Below are 21975 nucleotides of genomic sequence, written 5' to 3'. Positions count from 1 at the left end.
GTGCTTGACCACTGCAGCGTGACACCCCAGAAACTTCAAATATTCTAACTTCTTTTTAAAGTGCTGAGATCAAACTGTAGAAACTAAAGTGTAGAGCTTTTGTGTTACTCTGAAGGAGGTCTAATTAGTTAATTGTGCTTTAAAGCCTGAAAATATTATATATTATGATGTCCATATACAATGTGCATTTGAGACTCTGTTAATGAGAAAAACACTGAAGCGGATTATAAATTTGTCGGCACCCCTATTTAATACTTGACTAGAGGAACCCATAGTAAATAAGTAGGTTCAATCTGAGGCTTAATGAGTCCAAAAGAGAAAAGTGTCTCAGTGGAAAGGGCTACTTACTGGGATCATTATTGTTATTGCTGTAAGCACAGTCATAGAGGTCAAAATTTACCACATTTTTCTTTGTGGGAGAGAGGCTTTTGCTTTGAGGGTGATTTCTGCAAGTCTTAGAAAGCAGATCTACAGACTGTTAAGAAACTTACTCTGACAGGCTATATAAAATGGATGATTCTGATGGTTTTTTTCAGCAAGAAAGGAACAGCTTACTTTCTATAAGCACAATGGTTCATAAAACACCTTTTGATGACTGCTTTGTCTGATAACCACAATTACTGGCAATGGGAAATGGAGTGTGACATGTTTATATGTAAGGACAACTAAGCAGAGCCAGATATGATCTACATTACCTCTAAAATACTCTACTTCTCTTTTTTTTTTCCTAGTGCTGCATGCCACCAAATATCTAAAAAGGGGTGAGGAGGACAACCAGCCTGAAAAAACTAAAATTATTTTAAAATAATTTAGCTTAATACATCACAAAGACCACATAAAATAGAGAGAAAATATGGTAAAGGTTAAACCTTTTCTAATAAAAGACTTAAAATTGCTACTTAATAATTTCATTATGTTAGTTTTTCAACATTATGCATGACACTACACAGCCAAATGAATTAAACTGTCATTTTGACCTTTGGCTAGTTAGGTTTTCTGTCCGTGACTGATGGCTGTCATTGATTTTAAAGTGATTCTGATGATGTTGTATGTGTGATATGTGGTTTGAGGTTTTTCAAAAACACCTCTTGTTGGCCTCGGTTTTAAGTACTACAGGCCAATAACACAATTGTAGTGGGAGTAAAAGTTAAGTCGCTGATGAGTAAATGAGGGGAAAAAAATCCATGCACAATAGATTTTGAGATTCTTTTTTCTGGGAATACTTAGAAACCACCTTCTATCTAGAATAGGCAGTTGAACCTGACCTTTGAAAATTAAGACCAGTCAGAGGTTCACCAGTATAACAATTTGAGATACTCAAAATAGTAACTTTTGAAAGTACTGACCAAGACATGGGAAAAAAATTGAAAAAAACAATATAATAGTCTGAAAATGCCGGTTAAATTTTGCTTCAGTAATGAGAAGGAATTGCAGTTATATTCTCACAGAGCTGAACTCACCTTGTGTGAATTTCAGGGAAGGTACATTATTCAGAAGCCATGGTATTCTGAAGAATGGCTAGGCTTGATAATTATTTTAGCAATATACTACTTTCTAGTGCAAAATAAAAGGAATTATGTTACTGAGACTATATTAGATAGTGTGGTCAATCAGTAGATTTATGGATCTCTGGGCACCATGGAAAAACACTGTGTAGCAAGGACTGCCAAGGAGGTTACACTGCTTGGGTGATGACTTTTAAATTCACCTTTCAAAAGATGTGATTCTATTTAGGCATGACAGAAGCACTGGAACTCACTGAACCATCCCAAGCATATCCCAGCATAGTTTGTAGAAATGCTGTGAAAACATCCTGATGTAGAGCCTTGTACATTCCAGCCCTGACCTCCTTATAATTCCTGTATTCCCTCCAACAAAAACCGCCCAGCTTTGCCAAATTCTGCCAGCTCAAGGTGGCTTTGTTGTAGAGCCCCAGATGAAATGCCAAGTTTATTCCCTTGGGTGACCCAGGCAAAGCAAGGTTTGAAGGAGAAGGAAATACTCCAATGCCCCACTTGGTACATGGAAGGGTAGATAGGACATCCAACCCAAGGGATAAATATAAAGATGGGGATTCCATTAACTCTGCAGGTAAAGAAGTGTCACATTGTACTCTGATTCGCTCTGGTGGTCACCACTGCAGCTGGAATGCTCAATTTAATACAGCTAATTTTTTTTTTAAGGACCACTGTATAGATCAAAAAATATTTTATTTCCTTCTATCTAATGCTCGTTATCCAAATATGCTTTGGTTACTCTTAATTAGATTTGACAGGCATAATCAGACTATCTCATGCTACAGGTTGATATAAAACTACAGAGTGCTCCGAACTTGAAAGGAGGTGTGCCACACCACATATTCTGTGTGGTGTATGGAAGTGTTCTAGAACAAAAAAAACATGCTAGGAATTTGCTCACAACTTTTTGTCACTTCAAGGGCAGCCTGTGCATTCTTAAAAAGAAAAAAAACAATGCAGCACTTAGTTTCAGAAAACAAATGTACACATTATTTATCTGTCCTATGTCTTAGCAAAAAAGAAGTATAGCCAAATACTGGCCCAAATATGGCTGATAATGTGTCAAAAAGTGGAAAAATCATATATTTAAATAACTTAGCCATAATTGTTGAATTTATTTGTTGGTACTTTTTACTTCATTTATTGCATAATGGAATTCTATGTAGTGTCATTAGAACAACATTACAACTGTGTTGCCAGAAGCAAACAAACATGGTAGAGATGCTTAAGGGAGATAAAGAAAATGCTAATATTTTAATAATATTTTTAAAAAATTAAAAAGTGGCAGGATAGGAGCGGTGTTCACGGATTTTCTTTCTATGTTAAAAGAGTGCTTCTCACCTATATGGGGTAGTCACAGCTTTAAACACACAGATTTTATTTCCATGGGTTTTAGTGCCGGGGAACGTGACAGAGTTGTTTCTGACAGATTGCCCTGAGCGTACATTTGATCTTTCCAACTGCTGCCTCTACGGTTCACTGAGAGGAGATCAGAAGGCCTGGGGTTGGCAGGTGGCAATGCAGAGCACACAAACCACAGGGTTGTCTTTCATGGCTTTTTTTTTTTTTTTCCAAAATCCTTTCCCCCCCCCCCCCCCCCACCCTTGCCTTATCGCTGACTTTCAACAGTTTGGCCTCTCCATCTCCCCATCTGCTCCATCCCCATCTCCAAAACATGGCAAGCCTGTGCAGTTAATTCTCAGAGAAGCCTGAAGGCGTTGGATTATTGGAATTAAAGCTGCCCTGCCGACCAGCCTGGGTCTTGAACCAGGCCCCCCATAGTGCTGAGAGCCAAATGGAGGGCTATTCTCAGAGTGGGGTGTCTGGAGCAACACAGCTTTGTGGCGCCTTGCCAAGGAGCATTTAGTCTCTGTCAGCTCGGTATTTTCGCATGGAAAGCAATGCCATTGGACTATTTTCACTCAATTTAGCTGGGAAGTTATAATCACACATTAATAAAAATAGGGAGAGTCATCCAGCATTTCATAAATCAGCTTTTTCTCCACTATGTTCTGCACAACCGTAACAGATGGGTTAGTTGAGATGGGCCAACAGAAATGGGTGATTTACTGGCAAAAAAATTATGACAGCTGGATTGCACTCATATAAAAACCACACACACTCTTAAATTTAAGTAACGCTTGAGAAGGAGAGGATTTGGTTCTGACCCCACTAGTTGGAACTGGATCTAGCCCTAAGGATATTAGGCATTACCCTTCAATTTGCTGATCTTTAACTTTTTCATTAATGACCTAGGCATAAAAATGCAGGAGGTTCTGACACAATTTGCTGATAACACAAAGTGGGAACATTTTCTATCTAGAAGAGACAGGATTATTGAAGAGGAAAAGCTGTGTGACCCAGAGGAGTGATAGAAGTGGAATTAAATGCAATTGTAAAAAGTGCAAGGCCATGTCCTTAAGGACTAATAGCAAGGCTGTTTACTATAACACATCAGTTTGGAGGCAGGAGAGAAATCTTGGATATATCAGCCACATGCTGGGTGATTATAAACTACAAACATCATGAAATTCTGCATAAAATAAATGCCACTTCAGAAGAGGCATTTGGAGTGATTTGTTTATCAGGGACATGGAAGCACTGAAGGTATTATAAAATATACAAGTGAAAACTCAGTTAAGATTAAGTCTAGCTGTTTATTGATGATGATGACGGCAAATTGGAACAGATGCAGAACGTGTATCAGGCAGGTCCTATCAGAGAAAATACAGAAAGTTTAATTTCTTTAGTCGGAAATGAAAGTAGAAGTGTGATAAAAGTACACGCATATGCTGATAAGAAGTGAAGGAACATAAAGAATTGTAAGGAAGAACCATTTAAAACAAAGGACAATGATGGAACAATGTCTACTGGCAGCTTACTGGCAAGGAACACATTCTGCCTAGAAGTTAGGTGAGGATTACTGACTGACTCATGACAGTACACAAGCTCCAGAACACTTGCTCACTGAGAAATATATGGAGCACAAACCCCTCTCCTCTCCTCTCCTCTCCTTTCCTCTCCTCTCCTCTCCTCTCCTCTCCTCTCCTCTCCTCTCCTCTCCTCTCCTCTCCTCTCCTCTCCTCCCCTCTCCTCTCCAAGAATGTCACTGATATTCATCTCTCACTCTCCTGCTCTCACTCTCCTGTTCCCAGTGTATCTGACTTGCTGACCAGGTCAGAAATTCTGAATCAGCTCAGAAATTCTTTTTTGGGCTGTACTTAAGACAGCTCAAAAGATCCTTATCCAATACAAGAAAACTCATACAACTGATGGGCAGAGTTAAACATTTGTATTTTCTAAGGGTAAACTCATTGATTTCACAGCACTGCCTGGCTTACAAATGCAGAGAAAAACTCCAACTGAAAAGGATGGAGGCAACATCAGACACCTAATCCCTAGAAGACCAAAGAAATTGAAAACTGTTAAATCTTGTTGTTGATGAACTGTAGTGTAATTTTCATTTAAGCCATTTACTCATCCCATAGATAAAGATTTTCTGCTGTAGGCAGTGTGTCCCACCATCACATAACGGAGCTCAAAGTTTAGTGTATGTTCCAGAATAAAAATAGTATTGAAAGGTGCATATAGACCAAAATCATTCATATTTCACCAGAGACATCAGAGACAAACAACAATCAGAGATAAACAACCACATAAATGTCAGATGTACATAGGAAAACAAGGGCAAACCAACCCTTTTAACATGGGTAAAGCCCAGTGTCCAGAGCTGAATATGATGAAAAGGTGCAGCCATTCTGGACATAAAACAAATTTTCTCTTGAATCATCTTACACCATCTCAAAGAGCTCAAAGCTCTTCCTTTCTTTCACTGTGCCCCTGCTCCTACCTGTTTTTATTTGTTATGGGCAGGTATAACATCTCCTCAGAGATGGGTCACTGCTTGTTACCAGACTGCTTCTTTAAGGTCTGAATTAAGGTGAAACAGCATTTGTTTTCCATTTGCTTCAGTAATTTTGCTTTATTTGTTCATGTCCATATGGAAGGAGAGTTGAGTACTTCTACTCTATTTTCTGTGTCTCACATTATGAGGCCTTCTTTCTCATGCCTTCCTTGACAATATGCAATCTACTTTGGATTTGCACTCTTTTTGATTAAAAAATCTATTAAGAAAAAAAGGTTTGAAGTACCTAATCAAGTTTTGAAAGTGTGATATATAGTAAGAAGAACAAAGCAAAGCAAAGCAAAACAAAACAAAAAACAAAAACAAACCAGAAAAATCCATAAAGGGATAAAGCAGAAATCCAGCAGGCACAAAAAAATCAGATTGTGGTCCAAAATCTTTAATTTGTACAAACTTTTGCTTGTATTTACTTACATTGGACACAGGTATCCCTTGTTATGCTCATCTTGGCTCATCAGTTACATTTTCATGTACATTCTTTGAGCATCCTGGAAAGAAGCTTCAGTGAGGTTGAAGTGGAGGATCTCAGCTGGTGAGTCTAGACTCAGTTTACCTGCTAGAGCTAAAGAAATTATTCTGGTTTTCAGTATCTTTTGCCTCCAGAAGAAATGGATGCTGTGTTTATGAACAAACCCTTCCAAAACACCATGTCCAGGCAGATATGGAGAAGAAAGTGCCTGGGAATATGTAAAACATGGATTTAAAAAGGGAAAATCTTGTCTGAGAACCTGTGTTCTGTGATGGTCTTCATGACACGACAAATGACTGTGCAGATGAAATAAATGAATTATGTTTCCCTTCAATCTAAAAAGGCTTTCAAATCAGTCTCACACAGTGTTATTGTAGCCAAAGAAGTGTATCTGAAGTACTGTGCCTGCTTAGGGGTTTACAGTACCAGAAATAACTTGACATAGTGAAGTGAGTTCAGCAGAAATCCCCAAGATGGTCTTGTGGTAGAGCTTAAAAGAGAAACAGAAAAGTCTGAGACATCTGAGCTTGTAGATTGAAGGGAATATCATCCATTTTAGAATGAAGACAAAACCAATGGAGATGGGCAGTGAAATGACAAGAAAAGAAAAAAAAAATATTTTCAGAACAAAAAAAATATGATTAATTAAAAGATTTGATTTTGGGGGTTTTTTGGGGGCTTTTTTTTTTCACAGGAGTGGTCAGCCAGTGAAAAAAAACCTCCAAAATGTCTGTGAGATTTCCTTCCTTAAAAAAGGAAGCTCAAAACTTGGTTGAATATTACATGAGTGATTTGTCCCAGGTGGGCCCACTATGAGGAAGAGTTTGCATCAGGTGACCTACAGAGTTCATTTCCATATGAAACTATTCTGTAATTCTGATTTCTATACCTCTTTCAGCACAAAATATTTAATTACATCTTGAAAAATATGTATCACCCATAGCAACTGTGTCTTCTTTCTGAAACAGGGTCTACGTTTACTTTTCCACATTTGTTTCTCAAGGATATTATATCTGTCCTCCTGCTAATATCCCTTTTACCACATAAACAAAACTTTACCGGGCAGTTGTCATTTTCCAATCTATTTAATAACATTCTTCTCATTTCTTCAGGTAAGAAAATAGTGGGGTGATAGCATGTCCTGAATTGCTGGTGACAGTCAGTAACTGTTAAGGCTTGAAGCGCTTAGTGTTTTTCACCAGCTGTTGCTTTTAGCACCAGCAATTTTGTTCCCCCAAATCCAATCTTATTTATGCATTTAAGAAAATTAGAGAAAAGGAGTCATTAGGGAAAAGTAAGCAAGCTTGTTGAAAAAAAAAATCAAAACAACAAATGTGTTTTTACCTGTCTTTGTCACTGTCACAAGTTTGCTGATGGCACCAAGCTGAGCAGTGCAGTCACACACTGGAGGGAAGGGATGTCACCCAGAGGGATCTGGACAGGCTGCAGAGGTGGGACCATGTGAACCTCATGGAGTTCAACAGAACCGAGTGCCAGGGGTAATCCAACACAGAAATACAGGCAAAGCAGAGAATGGTTTGAGAGCAGCCCTGGGGAGAAGGACTTGGGGGTGATGGTTGGTGAGAAGCTCAATATGACCCAGCCACATGCACTGGCAGCCCAGAAAGCCCAAATGTGTCTTGGACTGCATCAAAAATGTGTGAGAGCCTTGGAGCAACTTGGTCTAGTGGAAGGTGTCTTGCTCTTCTTGCCCAGGGGATTGGAACAAGATGATTTTGTTCAGTCTCTTCCAATCCAGACCATTCTATGATCATTCTTTGATATCTGTTCCATAGCCTGAGCTCTGGTGTTGCTCATGCAGGCATTCAAGTAAACCTGCACGGGTTCCAGACTTATGCTGGAGCCACTGGGATTATCAGTGATTGAATAATGATAATATTTAACCAGCCAGATACTCATGTGAAACTATATCTTTCTTCTCCCCACTCTTATATCTTTCTTCTCCCCACACTATTGTTTTAACGTATTATTTGAGTATGTAACCTAATGTATTATTTTCATAGTATTATTTATCATATCTTCTGTGTTATCTGTTTCCTGTCTTTCATTTTCAACATTTTTTTTTCTCATTTTCACTTTTTTTTCTATGGAGGGATGCAGAAGAAGTCATTCACTTGGCTGGTTACAGCCCACCATTTTTTCCTTTACAAAAAATTCCAAAAAACCTTTAGAAAAGGGCATCCTGGCTTGCAGCATCTACACATTCTGAAATGTTTTTCTTTACATTCTGAAAGGTGTTTTTCACCTTTTCACAGCCATTTCCAGAGCCTATCCAGACTGAAAGCTTGAAATGAATCAGTTGCATGAAACATGGGAAATAAATAAATGTCAGAAACCATTTCTAATCTGCAGCAGAGCTAATGCTGAATGCCTCCCAGTGCTGAAGGAACTCTTTAGAATGGTGTTTTGTCAGAATGCACACTGAGGTTTTGCTGTAAAGCCAACCTTTTCTGCCAGGTTTAATGGAAAGGTTCAACCTGATCCCAGCAGCATTTGTGGTCTGTTTGTGTTTGTGTGTGCAGATGCATATTCACAAGTGCTGCTGGGTAAACTGAGCTACAGCTTTATCAGTGGTGGGCTGAAAAGTATTGCTCTGGGTAAGAATATGAGTTTATCAGTTATAATCATGATTTGGGCTCACAGGGTGTATTAGCATAGTAGTTTTTATATATCAAGAGTATCTGCATAAATGGAAGGATACATCACAGATAGAAGAGGTTAAACAGATGCTTCTAGCAAGGAATTTCTTCCATTTTGTTTGTTAAGACTCTATTTTCTTATTCTACTCTCAAGCTAGCATAATAAAGATGTAATCTGTCTTCCTCCCTGCCACCATCCTTCCACCTTCACTCTTCTGATTCTCTCTTTGCTTTATATCCTTTCTTTGAGGTAATAAGTAAGGAGAAGAATTCTTAGTTTGGCTTCAGAAAAAAAGAAAAAATATAGGAAAAAACTCTACTCATTAACCCTCAAGCATCACCATTGCTCAAGTTTCTGTTAGTAAAGAATCCAACACCTCTTGGGGATGTAAGCAAGAAATTTTGGTGCTATATTGCACAAAGTTAAGATTCTGCCAGCTGTCAGCTGCCATTTTGGTTACTTTAGGGTTCTTTTATTACGAGTCAAAAGTCACGGACAGGAACCATGGAAGGGTTATCCAAAGAAAGTTTCCCCTGAACAAGGAGCTTGCCAACAGGACAGGTTAACCACAGATACATGAACAAGTTACCATAGACACCATCCAACTCCATGATCTTAACCTGCTGCAAAAGCGAGGTAATTTAAGCAAAGTTAGCAATACGAGAACTTGTTATGTCTAATTAGCTAAATGTGTTCTTACAACTCTTCCTACCCACCATTTAAGATTTTTAATTTTTCTCTCTCTGCACATTCATTTCTCCTTTTTATCCCCTTTATGTGCAGTTCCCCAGACTCAAGTTTTTGTTATGCATTGTCCACATGGCAGGTCTCATCACATGATGGAGCTTAATGCTCCTTATTCAGCTGTCACTCCTGGTTTGACATTCCTGTATCATGGGTATCTCTCTTCAAATGTTCCCCCGACCACAAAAAACCACTCTTCTCTTCCATGAAGCTCTCCTTTCATCACACAGGAAAGGATCAGAAAAAGAAAGCCTCAATAAAGCTCCCATAATTTTTTCAATCAATTCATATTCTGCAAAAGTGTAAAATTTTCCCTGAATTAGTATTGACATGTGGAAGATCAATGCCATTAGTTTAATAAAGACACTCTGCAATATTTCCTGTAATGAGATTGTTTGACAGACCTTCCTAATAAACTTCAAAATTACTAAACCCTCAAAATTAATTACACATTCCAGGACAAACAAACACAATTATTCACCACTCCCATTTTCTGACAGCTCAACCCCATCTCACTGCATCCAGTAACTTTTTATTTTAAAAGAAACTCAAGTAAATCTTCATCTCATTAGATTGATTAACCTTTTTTCTTTAAAAAGCAACTCAAGTAAAGCATGGAAGAGGGAAGCATTATTCTGTAGACCATGCATAAGATACTTTGATACCTCATATATTTTAGCACATGTTTACTTCAGTAAATGATTTCTTAAAAAATAAAATCTATTTCAGTCCAAATATTTATAAATCTATTATAAATTCTTCCTCTGCCTCCCTCCTGTCAAACACTTCAGCAGCCCAACAGAATCCCTGAATCCCAGCAGACCACAACTGTGTGGAAATGAAAGGAGGAAGGAGAGTTTCTTGCAATTTTCTTTTCAATGCCAAAAACTTAAGACGGTGTTCCCTGTCTGCCTGCAGTCTGGATCTGAGAGTTTGTTTAGATGTGAAAACTGTATACTAGAATATATGTGTGCAGCACTCAAAAGTGATGGGAAGCAGTGTGTGCTGTTAAGACGAACACTCTTAACTGCATAATTTTTGTGACCCTTTTATTCCAGTGTTGTAAACTCATATCCAGCTCAGACAAAAGGTTCAGAACTTAATTCCAGTAGTTTGTCCATGTGTCTAAAAATGAGACATTTAGCTAAACACAAGCTTTGGTTACTTTGGTTGAAAAGATTATTCTACTTCTGTGAATCGCTAATACTTTGGTTGTGGGGTGTTTTTGTTGTTTTTTTTTCAGTAATTTAAAGTTCTTGTTTGCAGCCATATAAATAAACATGCACAAATAAATATACACCTCTTTCTGCCTCTTCCTTGATTTGCATTTAAGTGTCCAGATTCCTTTCTGGTTCCCTTAAAATTTCTTGAATCACATTTCTCAGTCTTCAGCAGACTGAGGAAAATAGAACACTGAAAGCAGACCCCTGATCTTCCCTCCTTACTGACTCCTTCTTTATTGTCTCATCTTTTCATGTCAATTGAGGGCTTTCAGGACAAAATATTGCTGTTAGAGACAAAGTTATATAATACCTGAGAGATTTGCAAAGGTTACCAGGAATTAAGTCCAGTCTCTAATGGACTGATAGTCAACTTGTGTTCACAAAGAAATAGAAACCATTTTAACAGTGTTTAAATAAGAGTTGAATGCCACTAATTTTCTATTTGTCTGAAAAGAAGTACAACATGCACATTTGCACCTCCTTTTATATGTACTTTCTTTAAACAACCGTCTGCTGGTAGCAGATTATAATTGATTTTTTGTTGCTTAAAAAATTGAAAAAAAATCCTTTCTTGTGAAAATAGCACTGTAATTCCTAGATTTTTTTTCCCTTACTAAAACCAGCAGATGTCCATGTGAAACTGATGCAGAAATCTTCTTTTTGCAACCATCTTATGGCCATCTATGTCTTCAGCTGAGCGTTGCAATCAAAGAACCTTTAAAGATGATGGACAATTTAGAAAATTGTCAGATCTCTGAAAAATGCTTTGAGCAATTGACCTGAACTTATTCATCTTCAAGAGAGATGCTAAGGATTTAACACTTCCACATTCTCTTCAAATTAGACCCAGAGCTATTGCTGACTGATGCAGGATCATGTGGCTTTGAGTATCCAATTCAGTCAGATCCTGAGGCCATCTCTTTAGAAACACTTCCTGATGTAAAGATGCTTTAACCACTCATCAATCATGATTTTGACAAGATAAAGTCAAAAGGGAACAGTCTGTAGTAGAGAAGAATATCGTCAAAGTCTAACCTGCAGACAGCACCCTGATTCTGCAGTGGTTCTTGCATGAAATGAGATGTTGATTCAGTTATTTAGCATTGTATCTGTGAAATAATGAAGCAACATTGTCATAAGTTGGAAACAATAGATGAAAACTTGTGCTTTGCTAGATTTGCAGCTAAGCAACTGCATTGAGTATGTTCATCCTTATTTCAAAATTTTGCCCAAAGCAGGAATGAAATTACCTGGAGAAGTAGCTCCTATGTCACAACAATATCCTGGATCCAAATGATGGGAAAATAATAAAATTCCAAAAATAAGAGAAAGACTAGACAGATACTAGTAATCTTCATCATAAAAGATGCTAAAAATAAGCAGAAACTAGTCAAGTGTAAAAGGAATGTAGAATTTTTTATGTACGAAAATGCATGAGAGATATATTTAAATGAAATAGGTGGTGTTAGCTTAGAGTCTTCTTGCAGGAGTGTAGACATTACTAAAACAGAGAAAGTGTCAGTCTAATCTAACAGGGGTTAATAGTAAATTGCATAAGAACAATTGTTCAGTGATGCTTCATCAGATTTCTTTCAAAATCCCTTAACAATTTGCTGTTCCCTTGGATCAAAGAGAAACATGTTTTTTCCATGCTCAGAATAGACTTCAAGTGGTGTTTCTTGTCACACCTTTGCACTAACCAGGTGAGAAGTTCATCATCTAGAACAGACAATCTCTCTGGTTTTGTCTAAAAAAATTATTTTTTGTCAAGACTATTAAATGGCTTTCCTTTAGAAAAATGACCAATAAATTTTACCATTCCACACTCTCCACCCTTCATCCACTAAAAATAATGCACAAAGATCATTACAGAAGAGCTTGACAATTCTATTATTTTCTGCATTGCTAAAGCTGCATTTTCCTTCCTATCCATTCCTTCCTCCCTAAAGCAGAGCTGAAGTTTCAGGAAGAGAAGGACTATCTGAGCCTTTTTAATGTGAATTTCTTCAGAGGCTGGAGCAGCTGAGGATGAGATGTGGATTGCTGGGCCATGTGCTATTTCCATAATAATAATAATAACTTGTGCCTCTTCAGGGCACGAGTTTACACTAAACTTCATCTTCTCCTTGGCCTAGTCTGCTAATCTTGCCTCCACTCATGGCCATTCAAAGACCTCATTCTGGTCACCAAACATGCTCTAGTGTGAAGCCAGAAAGAAAGCATTGCAGAGTTACAAGGCCAAAAGGAAAACTCTTGCATGACACATCACTCTAGAGAGGGAGAAGGAGGAACAGAACTAATTGCAACACCTTCATGACAATAAATAATTCTTCATGTTAATAATTAACTCAGTCTAGAATGCTGGCAAAGCTGAGCTTGCAGAATTGCCTCCATGAAGTCAGGGAGAGTTTTCTCATGAAAGCTTTGATATGAAATTCTCCTTTAAAGTTTCTCTACCGTGTTACGCATTAACTGTGCAGGCTCCTGAAAAGAGAATTGCTTACCCAGGGACTGAGGGGAAAAAGTAAGGTGCACTTGCTTGGTTTAATGAAAAATGCTGGTTTGTGACAACAGAAACTAGTTAGGGACTGCAGGGGATTCATGGCCAAATCAAATGGTTAACTGCAGTGCTTGCATTTGGGAAGGGGAAGATGCATGAAAGTTTAAATGTCTATGTTTTCAGAAGAAAAAGTTTCAGCGTTATACTTCGAAGCAGTAATTCAATTTAAAAGTTAAAATTCTGCAAGAAAGCAAAACATTTGACGTTGAGGGAGATAGAAACAAGAGATTTTAATGACAAGGATTATTTCGATTTAACTTTTGAATTTTCTGTGCACATATTTAGACCTGAAACATAGTTATATTGAATGTCTGGCCACAAAAGGTCACGCTGGTTCCACACAAACTCTAGTCTTCAACATTTTTTTCAAACTAAATTGATTTTGAATTGATCTTGGTTTTCCCCTTCTTTCAGAAACGTCATTTCTCAGTGGTGAGAGTATGATAGGCAGTTTATAAGTGCAAAGATCTGAAGAAGGGTAAAATGCCTTGGAATAATTCTTTCATTTTCTTTTAAAAAGATGTTTCATGACGTGCATTATGTGAACAAAAAACAACAGTGCTGCTTGTCTTAAGAAGACAGAAAGATTGATTTTTCTTGGGGTTTTTTTTATGCTTCTGCTCATGTTTTAAACCCCAGACACTGCTGTAATAGCCAAGTGTTTGAGCCTTGACCTGAACAATAGCATTTCACACTTGGAAAGATCCCTATTCCAGCCTGTTGGAAGTCTCTGCCACCATGGCTCTTGATACTTGTCCAAAGGAGAAAAATAATAACTGTCAAAACTGACGTAGGTATAATGGACCTGCTCTTTGGTTAGTGGTTTGCACCACATGTTTCTCAAGACACAATTCAAATATTTATGTGAATGCCTTTGGCTGTAAGAAAGGCAGGTGGCAATATAAAGGCAGCCAGCTCAGCCTTGGCTGGACACATTCCTACCCATAGAAATAAAGAGCTTTTCCCTGCTCCAGGCAACAAGCAGTAGTATGGGAGGAAAAGGCTTCAGGTTGACCAGGGAAGGCTTGGATTGGATGTTAGTAAAAATATCTTCACTGAAAGGGTTGTCAGACATTGGAACAGGCTTCCCAGGACAGTGGTGGACTCACTGTTCCTGTAGATGTTCAGAAGGCAGGGTAGATGTGGCACTTCAGATCGTGTTTTAGTGGTAGGTTTCACACCATTGCATTAACAAGTGAATTTGATGTTAGAGATTTTTTTCAACCTAAATGACTTTGTGATTGCATTGATTAATGAGAAAACACCATTTTTCTGTGTTCTGTTCAAGGCATAAAATTGGTGGTCAGTGCTAGGATTAAAAAAATCACTGCTCATGTCAGTCAACACCAATTCTTTCCCATTTTGTTGTCCAGGATGGCACTCTTTTTCGAGACCCATAAGATTGCTATTCTCTTTTTCTTTTGTCAAAGTTACTTATTAGAGACTGAGGGAAAATGAGAACACTTTTGATCTCCGCAGCTCTTTCCTCTAATATGTTATGGATTTACACCTGTACCAAAAGCTAATTGTATTTGTTCTGATATGCCAATGGAATGGGCTGTGATGGGGAGAGACCCAAACATGTGTGTGGACTCTTTCTGGTTGCCCGCCTATCTCTAAACTGATATCCAGGTGCTTAATAAACCACTTGGCACCTGGTTCTTCTTTTCTAAGATGGGACTTATTGAGAAACAGAAAAAAAATCCACCAGACATGAAGGGGAAGGATGTTGATCTTTCTGGGACATTACTCAGAATTTTTTCTTCTCCAGTTCATGACTTTTCCTATTCCTTTTATTATTTACTGTTTACTGGTGCAAGCAAGGATGCTCAATATGCCTCTGCCATACTTATTATTTTTCCTTACAACTCTCATAAATTATTGACTGTCAAAAATGCAAATCTTGATCAAAACCAACAGAAATTCCTCCTATTTCCCTCAGCGGGATTTAGATGAGCACTCTGTTGAGCAACACGTGTACCCTTCGTCTCTGATCTAGACCATGTGCCTTCAGAGAAAAAAAAATACTCACAGAACAAGGTTTTTGGATATAAAATTATCCAGAATTATATAACTGAGTTATATGATGACAACCAGCGTAGAAGTCTGTAACAAAAATTTAGGCGAATCCTTGCAATGCTTAGCACTCCACCTGCAGATCCCAGATTTCTCCAGGGCAATCCAGAGGTCCCAGTTATGAGGGGGAAACTACAAAAGCCATCTGAAGTAGACAGTGCTGCTTCATGGATGCAGGGATGAAATGCACAAGCGGAAATGCATTGCTTCCCTGCCTGAAATCCCTCATTTACTCACCCAGAGTCAAGCTGCTGACTCTGATAGCAAAATCTCCATCAGCGAAATCCACTTTGGGATCCTTCTCGTGCTGCCATGACCGAAGGAGGCAACAAAGCTGAACACAAAATAATCTGATTCTGATGGAGATTTTCCAGCACATGACAGTCCAAGGGCACAGGAAGGCTATTGATCTGTTTCATTTCTGTGCATTTTCCATCTCAGATACAAGTATTCAGGTATTTTTGTGTGCCCATGGGGGCCGATGATTGCCAGTGCCTCCCCACCCACCCCCCAGCCTGGGTGGTTCTCCTGGCTCCAGCAGGAGCTGACCTTAGTGGGGAGCTGGCTGTCATAAAATGGCAGCTCATCCATCACAGGTTTCTCAGCCTGTCAGCATTGCATTTAATTGCACTTGTAATTTTCCAGGGGAGGTTTGCAAAAGCCACAAACAGAATCCTAATGTATATAATGAGGTTTGCAGCCGGTGCTTCCCCTCAGGAGGAAGCTGGGCTGTGTTCTAGCTGCCCTCAGCTATGCAGAGATGGGAAATTTCCAATTCAGCCTACAGTCCTGTGTGCTGTTCACATGCTGTTGGAGTGGGTATATCTTGTCTAGACAAGATTCAGTTATATGTTGTCACTGGCATATCTTCCTTCTCAACTCACATGCACTGTCAGAAAAGGGCACTCAGAATCCTACACTTTAGAAAAGAAGAATTTTTCAGCCTCTAACACATCGTATCCATGAGGTTTCATTCCCTTTTTATGGATTTGGGAAGTCTTGCTCATTGACTTGAAGCTGCAAGCTTCAAGCCCTTCTGTAAATGCTGATCAAAACCCCACCCAGACAATCACAGTTTTTTTCAGGAGGCTTCTGTCAGCTCTGAAATTTTAATTTTTCATTATGTTCACTACACCTATCTTCCACCTTCATTCCCTTCTTGAGGTTTAGCAGCACAGAAATGAGCTAAGTTGGAACCAATATGACCAGAATTATACTCTTGCAAACAATGACAGATTCAATCAAGTGGGGTTACTCGAAGGATGAGATATAAAGCTCTGCTTCCCAGATATATATTCAATGCAATGACCTCTCTCCCTGACCTGTCTGTCCGTGCCATGCTGACAGATCATATCTTCCACTGATACAGACCCATGGAAGCTGCAATTTGTCAACAAGTCCCTGGGCTCTGCAGATCTGGAATGGATTTCTACAATATAGTTTCTCTTGTGGCAATAAGATGGGAACAGGCTAAATCCCTGGAATTATGTGGGCCTCAGTCACCTCATCAAGCTTTATCCCTTGTTTCTCATTCCATAGGTGTCTAGCCTCTTGACCGAATGATGAACCAAGAGAAAAATGTGTGGTTTTTTCTCTAGACGGCTCTTTATATTTACAGATTCTTCAGCAAACATATTAGTTAAATTGCTATAGTTATATTCATTGGTGCTGAAAGCAGTAATGATAATTATTACAATGTTATATTTTAAAAAATTATGTTTTCAGCCTTGCAGCTGAAAAACATCAGCTAATCATCCTGAAATTGTTTTTGCCAGGTGTCCTCCTCCTGCTGAATTAGCTCTTAAAATTTCGCCAAAGCAGTTAATCAGTTCCTGAGGGCAAGACTTAAGAAAAATGCCATGCTTTGAAATGAACTATCACCATTAATAACTTTAACGTTCCCTCTGTAATTTGGCAGGCAACTGGAGTCCAAAACCAAACTTTTCTTGCTTTTTAAAGAAAGTTAGCTAAGTTTGGCCAAGTTGCTAACCTCCAGCCACAAAGATATGGGGAGAAAGTTTTTCTGCATGTTTTAATTCTCCTGAGTATTATCCATTTCTCGCAGCTCTTAGCAGTCTTGTTTCATTGCAGAGCATAGAATGTCTTCCCTGCAGTTATTCTTCCTTGTAGGATGGAGAAAACATATTTTTAGTCCTAGAAAAGAAAAAAAAGAAAGAAAGAAAAAGTCAAACAAAGGAGGAGCAAAGTGGGGTAAAGACTAGAAATTCACATAGAAAAATAATGGGCAATTTTTATATTGGAGTATTATTGTGCTGACACCCTAATTGTATTTACAAGCTTGCCATTATTTAACATAAGGATATGTTGTTTCATGTGGATTTTTACTTCCTTTTAGGTAATGAATGTATGAAGTCTTCATTGAAATGCATCTCTGTGCAATCATTTGCTTAGAACCGCAGCATCTTTAACAAAATAAAAAAAATTCCTCCTTCATCTCAAATAAGGCATAGCAAGGAAAAAAACCTTCATTATAAGGTCCAAAATAAACCAAAATAGTCTTCTATCCAGACAATCAATTTCTCAATGGTGCCCAATAGACATATTGAATCATGCATTTTGCTTACACAGCTGCCCAGAGAAAAACAAGGAACATATTGCTACCCATCTCTTTTTGCAAAAGGTTGGAAATTATAGCACTTGGAAAGTGGTAACCATCTTTTATTTTGTCAGGTAGTATTATTCAGGTTGGCCTACAACCTCCTTGCTTACCCTCACAAAAATCTTAATTAAATTAAGATTGTACCTGGAGCATAGATCCTTGCAAATGCTACAAAGTTTGTGGCTTGATGCAAAGGAGGTGGTGAGAAATTCTGAGGTCTGTGTTATGCAGGTGCATGCTTGGTGCAGATTTACCTCCAGGCTGGAATGAACGAATTTTCTGTTTCATCCCAAATCCTGTTTCTTACCATCTCCAGCCTTACAGAGGAATAAATGCAATAAATAAGTGGAATAAATACAATGAGGTGGAGTCATAGTTTAACCATAAAGGGCATTTTCTTCATGGAAGGTATGAGAGACTGTGCTTGTATCTTGAGCCACAAGGCTTTATTTCCCTAATAAGGATAAATGGCATTTTGGGTGCATGAAGCTAGAAATAAGAAAAAAAACCAAAACAACAAACCCAACTAAAAGAAAACACCCAGATAAGTCTTGTGGTAGACAGTAGCAATTGAGACTTCCCATAGCCTATTATGTAGCCTTTCACAAGGCCATCTCAAAATATTTCTTTGACTTTTCATAAGGATGTTTGGAAAGTTACTTGAATAAACCATGAAATGCAAATGTAAATAAAAACAAAGCCTGGGATTTCTGACCTAGAATTTGAATATACACCATACATGCAATTCATATAATTCATTTATTCAGATTTATGTCTAAATACTGAAAAGAAAGGACAGTCTGTTGGGTGGGAAGCTGGGTTAACATTTAGAAGGTCACAGGATTTGTTCTTTGTTTTTCTGTGGACCTCCTGCATGTTATTGGATGAATTGTCAAAGTATAAAAAGTACCCTAATTGTCAGGCAGTGGCAGCCCTTACAATAAGAATCTAAGCTCTATTTGATGCACACATTAATCAGCATGCTGAGTACCCTTCCCTTTAGCAGGCTGGCAGGACAAATGCCAAGGGATAGCCAATATGGAAATTTCGGAAAAAATGATCCCTGCTCATTGAACTCAGTGAAAAGAGCTGTGTTGTTTTCCTCTAGGCTCATCAGTTCCACAAAATACAGAGACATTTCCCACACATTCTACAAGAGCAGTAAGTACACAAAGCCACTTAGGGAAGATGAGCTGAAAAACAAATAGATTTTGGATCTTCATACAGCTCAGGTATGAGCTCAGTGATAGGATTACAGGCCTGCAAAGACCAAACCACTCCAAGGCATGCTCAGAAATTAATGTGACTGAAAAATATTAGGGTATGAAAGCTGGTGAGCTTAAAGAGTCAAGTTGCTTCCAGGATTAGGTTAATGCTCAACAAGGATTTTCTAGGGCCTTAATTCTGTGTAAGCCTTTCTAGTCATCCATTCCAGCCTATAGAATAAAAGTACCAGTACTGTCAAACCAAGGATTACTGTAATAAAGAGAGGAAATACATGGAAAAAAATTGATGCATCAGAATTAAGGAAATAATATACCTGAGCAAATGAATACTGCCAGTCTGCTCTGTTCAAACACCTCATGAATTCAGCCTGATCCTTTCACCCTTGAATCTTATCTGTTGGATGCTGTCAGATTATTTTTCTGGTCAGTGATTTGCAGGATCTAAGAAGTCAGGCTATATATATTGTAATGTTCTCATGTTGATTAATATTTTGTGCATTAGGCAATATTTGTGGAATTTTCTTTTCTTTGCAGGTCTCAACTGAAGAAGGAATGAGCTTAGCCAGAGAATATTCCTGCTCCTTTTTTGAGACTTCAGCTGCACTCCGCTTCTACATTGATGATGTCTTTCATGGACTAGTGAGGGAGATTCGAAGGAAAGAATCCTCACTGTCCATGATAGAGAAGAAGATGAAGAGGAAGGATAGTCTGTGGAGGAAACTGAAAGGATCCCTGAAGAAAAAAAAGGAAAGTACAACCTGATGGCAATTCTCTATGAGCCGCTCATCAGGAGCTGACCACAGTAAACTGTAATAATTCAAAAAGGCAGCATTGACACAGCATCTTCCAGGCCAGGGCCTGGAGCTCCTTCCCTTCAGCTCTCATGCAGAAGTTGTTCCTTGAGGGCCTAATTAATGGTTTCCCTGTGACTCTTCTGTTCTGTAGTGTCATTTAGCATACCCTCTCATACCTTTTCTGCAACTCTGAGTGGAGAAAATACTCTGTTTTTTAACGTGTGCTCCATGGCTGGTCTTCAAATGCTATGAGTTACGCCAGCATCCAAGGCTGAATCAGCTTCCACCAGCTCTAGGACTATGGATACACTTATTGCCTCCTCCTCCTCTGCATGCACAGGTCATTTCACCATCCCAGGAATGAATGAAATTGATTTCAATGGACATTTTGACTGTTTAAGGACTTTTGGGATGGGACCTTCAGCTTTGCGTTCATAGGTTTAGGGTTAGCGTGTCTCGGCCTGCACGCCCGTGTCTGTGTGTGACCGTGTCTGTGAGCCAGGCCCAAAGGGACCCTGGGCACTGCAATCCTCACCCCGTGCTGCCCCATCCCCACTGTTCCCTGCCCAGACAGCAGGCAGGTTTACAAGCAGGGTACAAGTCATGCACCAGCTCTGCAGAGGCTGCAGGGGCTCTGCTCTGTCTCCTCTTGCCAGGGCTGGCTGGCAGAGGTGCCATATTCCGCAGACATGCTGTGCATTAAAGTCATACAAGAGTTTGTGTTGGAAAGGAACTTTTAAAGGCCACCTGGGCCAAACACCTGCAATGGATGGGGAGACCTTCAACTAGATCAGGTTTCTCAGAGTCCTGCTCAGCCTGACCTTGGATGTTTCCAGGGATGGGGCATCCACCACCAATCTGGGCATCCTTATGCTTCACCACCAGCCACACTCCCCTGTCCCATCAAGGAGCTCACAAGTGCTCTGTCTGTCCAACGAGTCCCAGAGCCCTCCCTGGAGCAGTGCAGCTCTGTCCCAGCATGTAATAGCATCTGTGATGTAGCATCCAACCCTTGACTTACTAGAGAATTGCATCAGCTCAAATCACCATTGCTCACAGTCCTTGACCATCCAACTGAACCACTTGATTAAGCAGTTGGATAAGTCTTTTTAAATATTCCTTTTAAAAGCTGGCATGAAGTAGAGTATATGCTCCTAAACATTTTTTCCCCCTGGACTTCCTTTAATGTTGTTGCTATTTATAAATTTTATAGATGGAATATGCATAAGTTTTGTCAAAAATAAAGATTGTGATTTCCATGGAGCCATACTAGTAGTCAGTGTCATTTGTGTCTGTCCTGGAGTGATAATTGATATAACAAACAATATGTATCTTTATTAAATGCTACTTTTTCACTTTTCTTCTGTGATTATTTTGCAGAGTTTCAACCAATTATATTTTGCATGCTCTGTGTGGGAGTAGTTTTTTTTTCCCTCTGTAAAATTTGGAAGGGTTATGGTATTATGAATGACTTTAGTTCATTAAAATCTAACGCTTTGTTTTCCTCTCTCCCTTCCTTTCAAGGGAAACCGGAGATATTTTGTGACTTGTCAAAAATCCTTCATCAAAAGCAATGGTTTGTTGCACATTTTTAGATATATGTGGCTATATTTCTATGTGAGAAATTTATTTTGGAGGAATGCAAATACATGTACCCATTCTAGGTGAATTTTCTGTGTCCTGTCTCTGAAAGCTGAAGTCTGCATTTACATCATTGTAATTACTATTATTATTTTATCTGTATTGCCACAGAGATTTTAGGTCAAGTGTCCTAGAGACAAAAAGATGCACTTGTCCAAAGATTTTATGAGCAAAGTATTAGTGGAGGGACAACAAGAGGCTGTACTGGGCAGATGGCAGCTCTGAGACAATAAATAACAAGGGGAAACATCTGTGTCTGTTCCAATCCTGCACATGGCATAGAGGGGAACAAAGCAGTCATTCCCTGTGCAAGAGAGCATAGAAATTACCACCCTGAGAAACCTTGAGGGATGGTCCTTGTCTTTTTCAGGCAGATGCCTGAGTTTTGAGTCAATTGAAAATCATTTAGTGTTGGTTATGTCATTTCACACACTCCCACTAAGGGACATATAATATCAACATGAACTTGGATCTGTATTTTTAGGGGTACCTTGGTTCAAGTCAATTTGCAAGACAAAG

General features: G+C 38.9%; 1 protein-coding gene across 1 annotated transcript in view; it reads left to right on the top strand.

Annotated features, from left to right (window-relative positions):
* The window catches only part of RIT2 (Ras like without CAAX 2), a 176790-nt gene extending 155319 nt beyond the window's left edge, over positions 1-21471 (top strand). The window contains exon 5 of the mRNA XM_054283368.1: positions 19556-21471. Coding sequence (XP_054139343.1) covers positions 19556-19783 — 228 coding nt within the window. The 3' untranslated portion in view covers positions 19784-21471. The remainder of the gene's footprint in view (positions 1-19555) is intronic.
* Positions 21472-21975: the final 504 nt, after the last annotated feature.

This window comes from Melozone crissalis, unplaced genomic scaffold (assembly GCF_028551555.1).
Source record: "Melozone crissalis strain CALT ecotype California unplaced genomic scaffold, PUWL_Pcris_2 ptg000036l_1, whole genome shotgun sequence".
Taxonomy (NCBI): domain Eukaryota; kingdom Metazoa; phylum Chordata; class Aves; order Passeriformes; family Passerellidae; genus Melozone; species Melozone crissalis.
The sequence above is the reverse complement of the archived record's forward strand: the minus strand, read 5'-3'. Positions and strand labels throughout refer to the sequence as shown.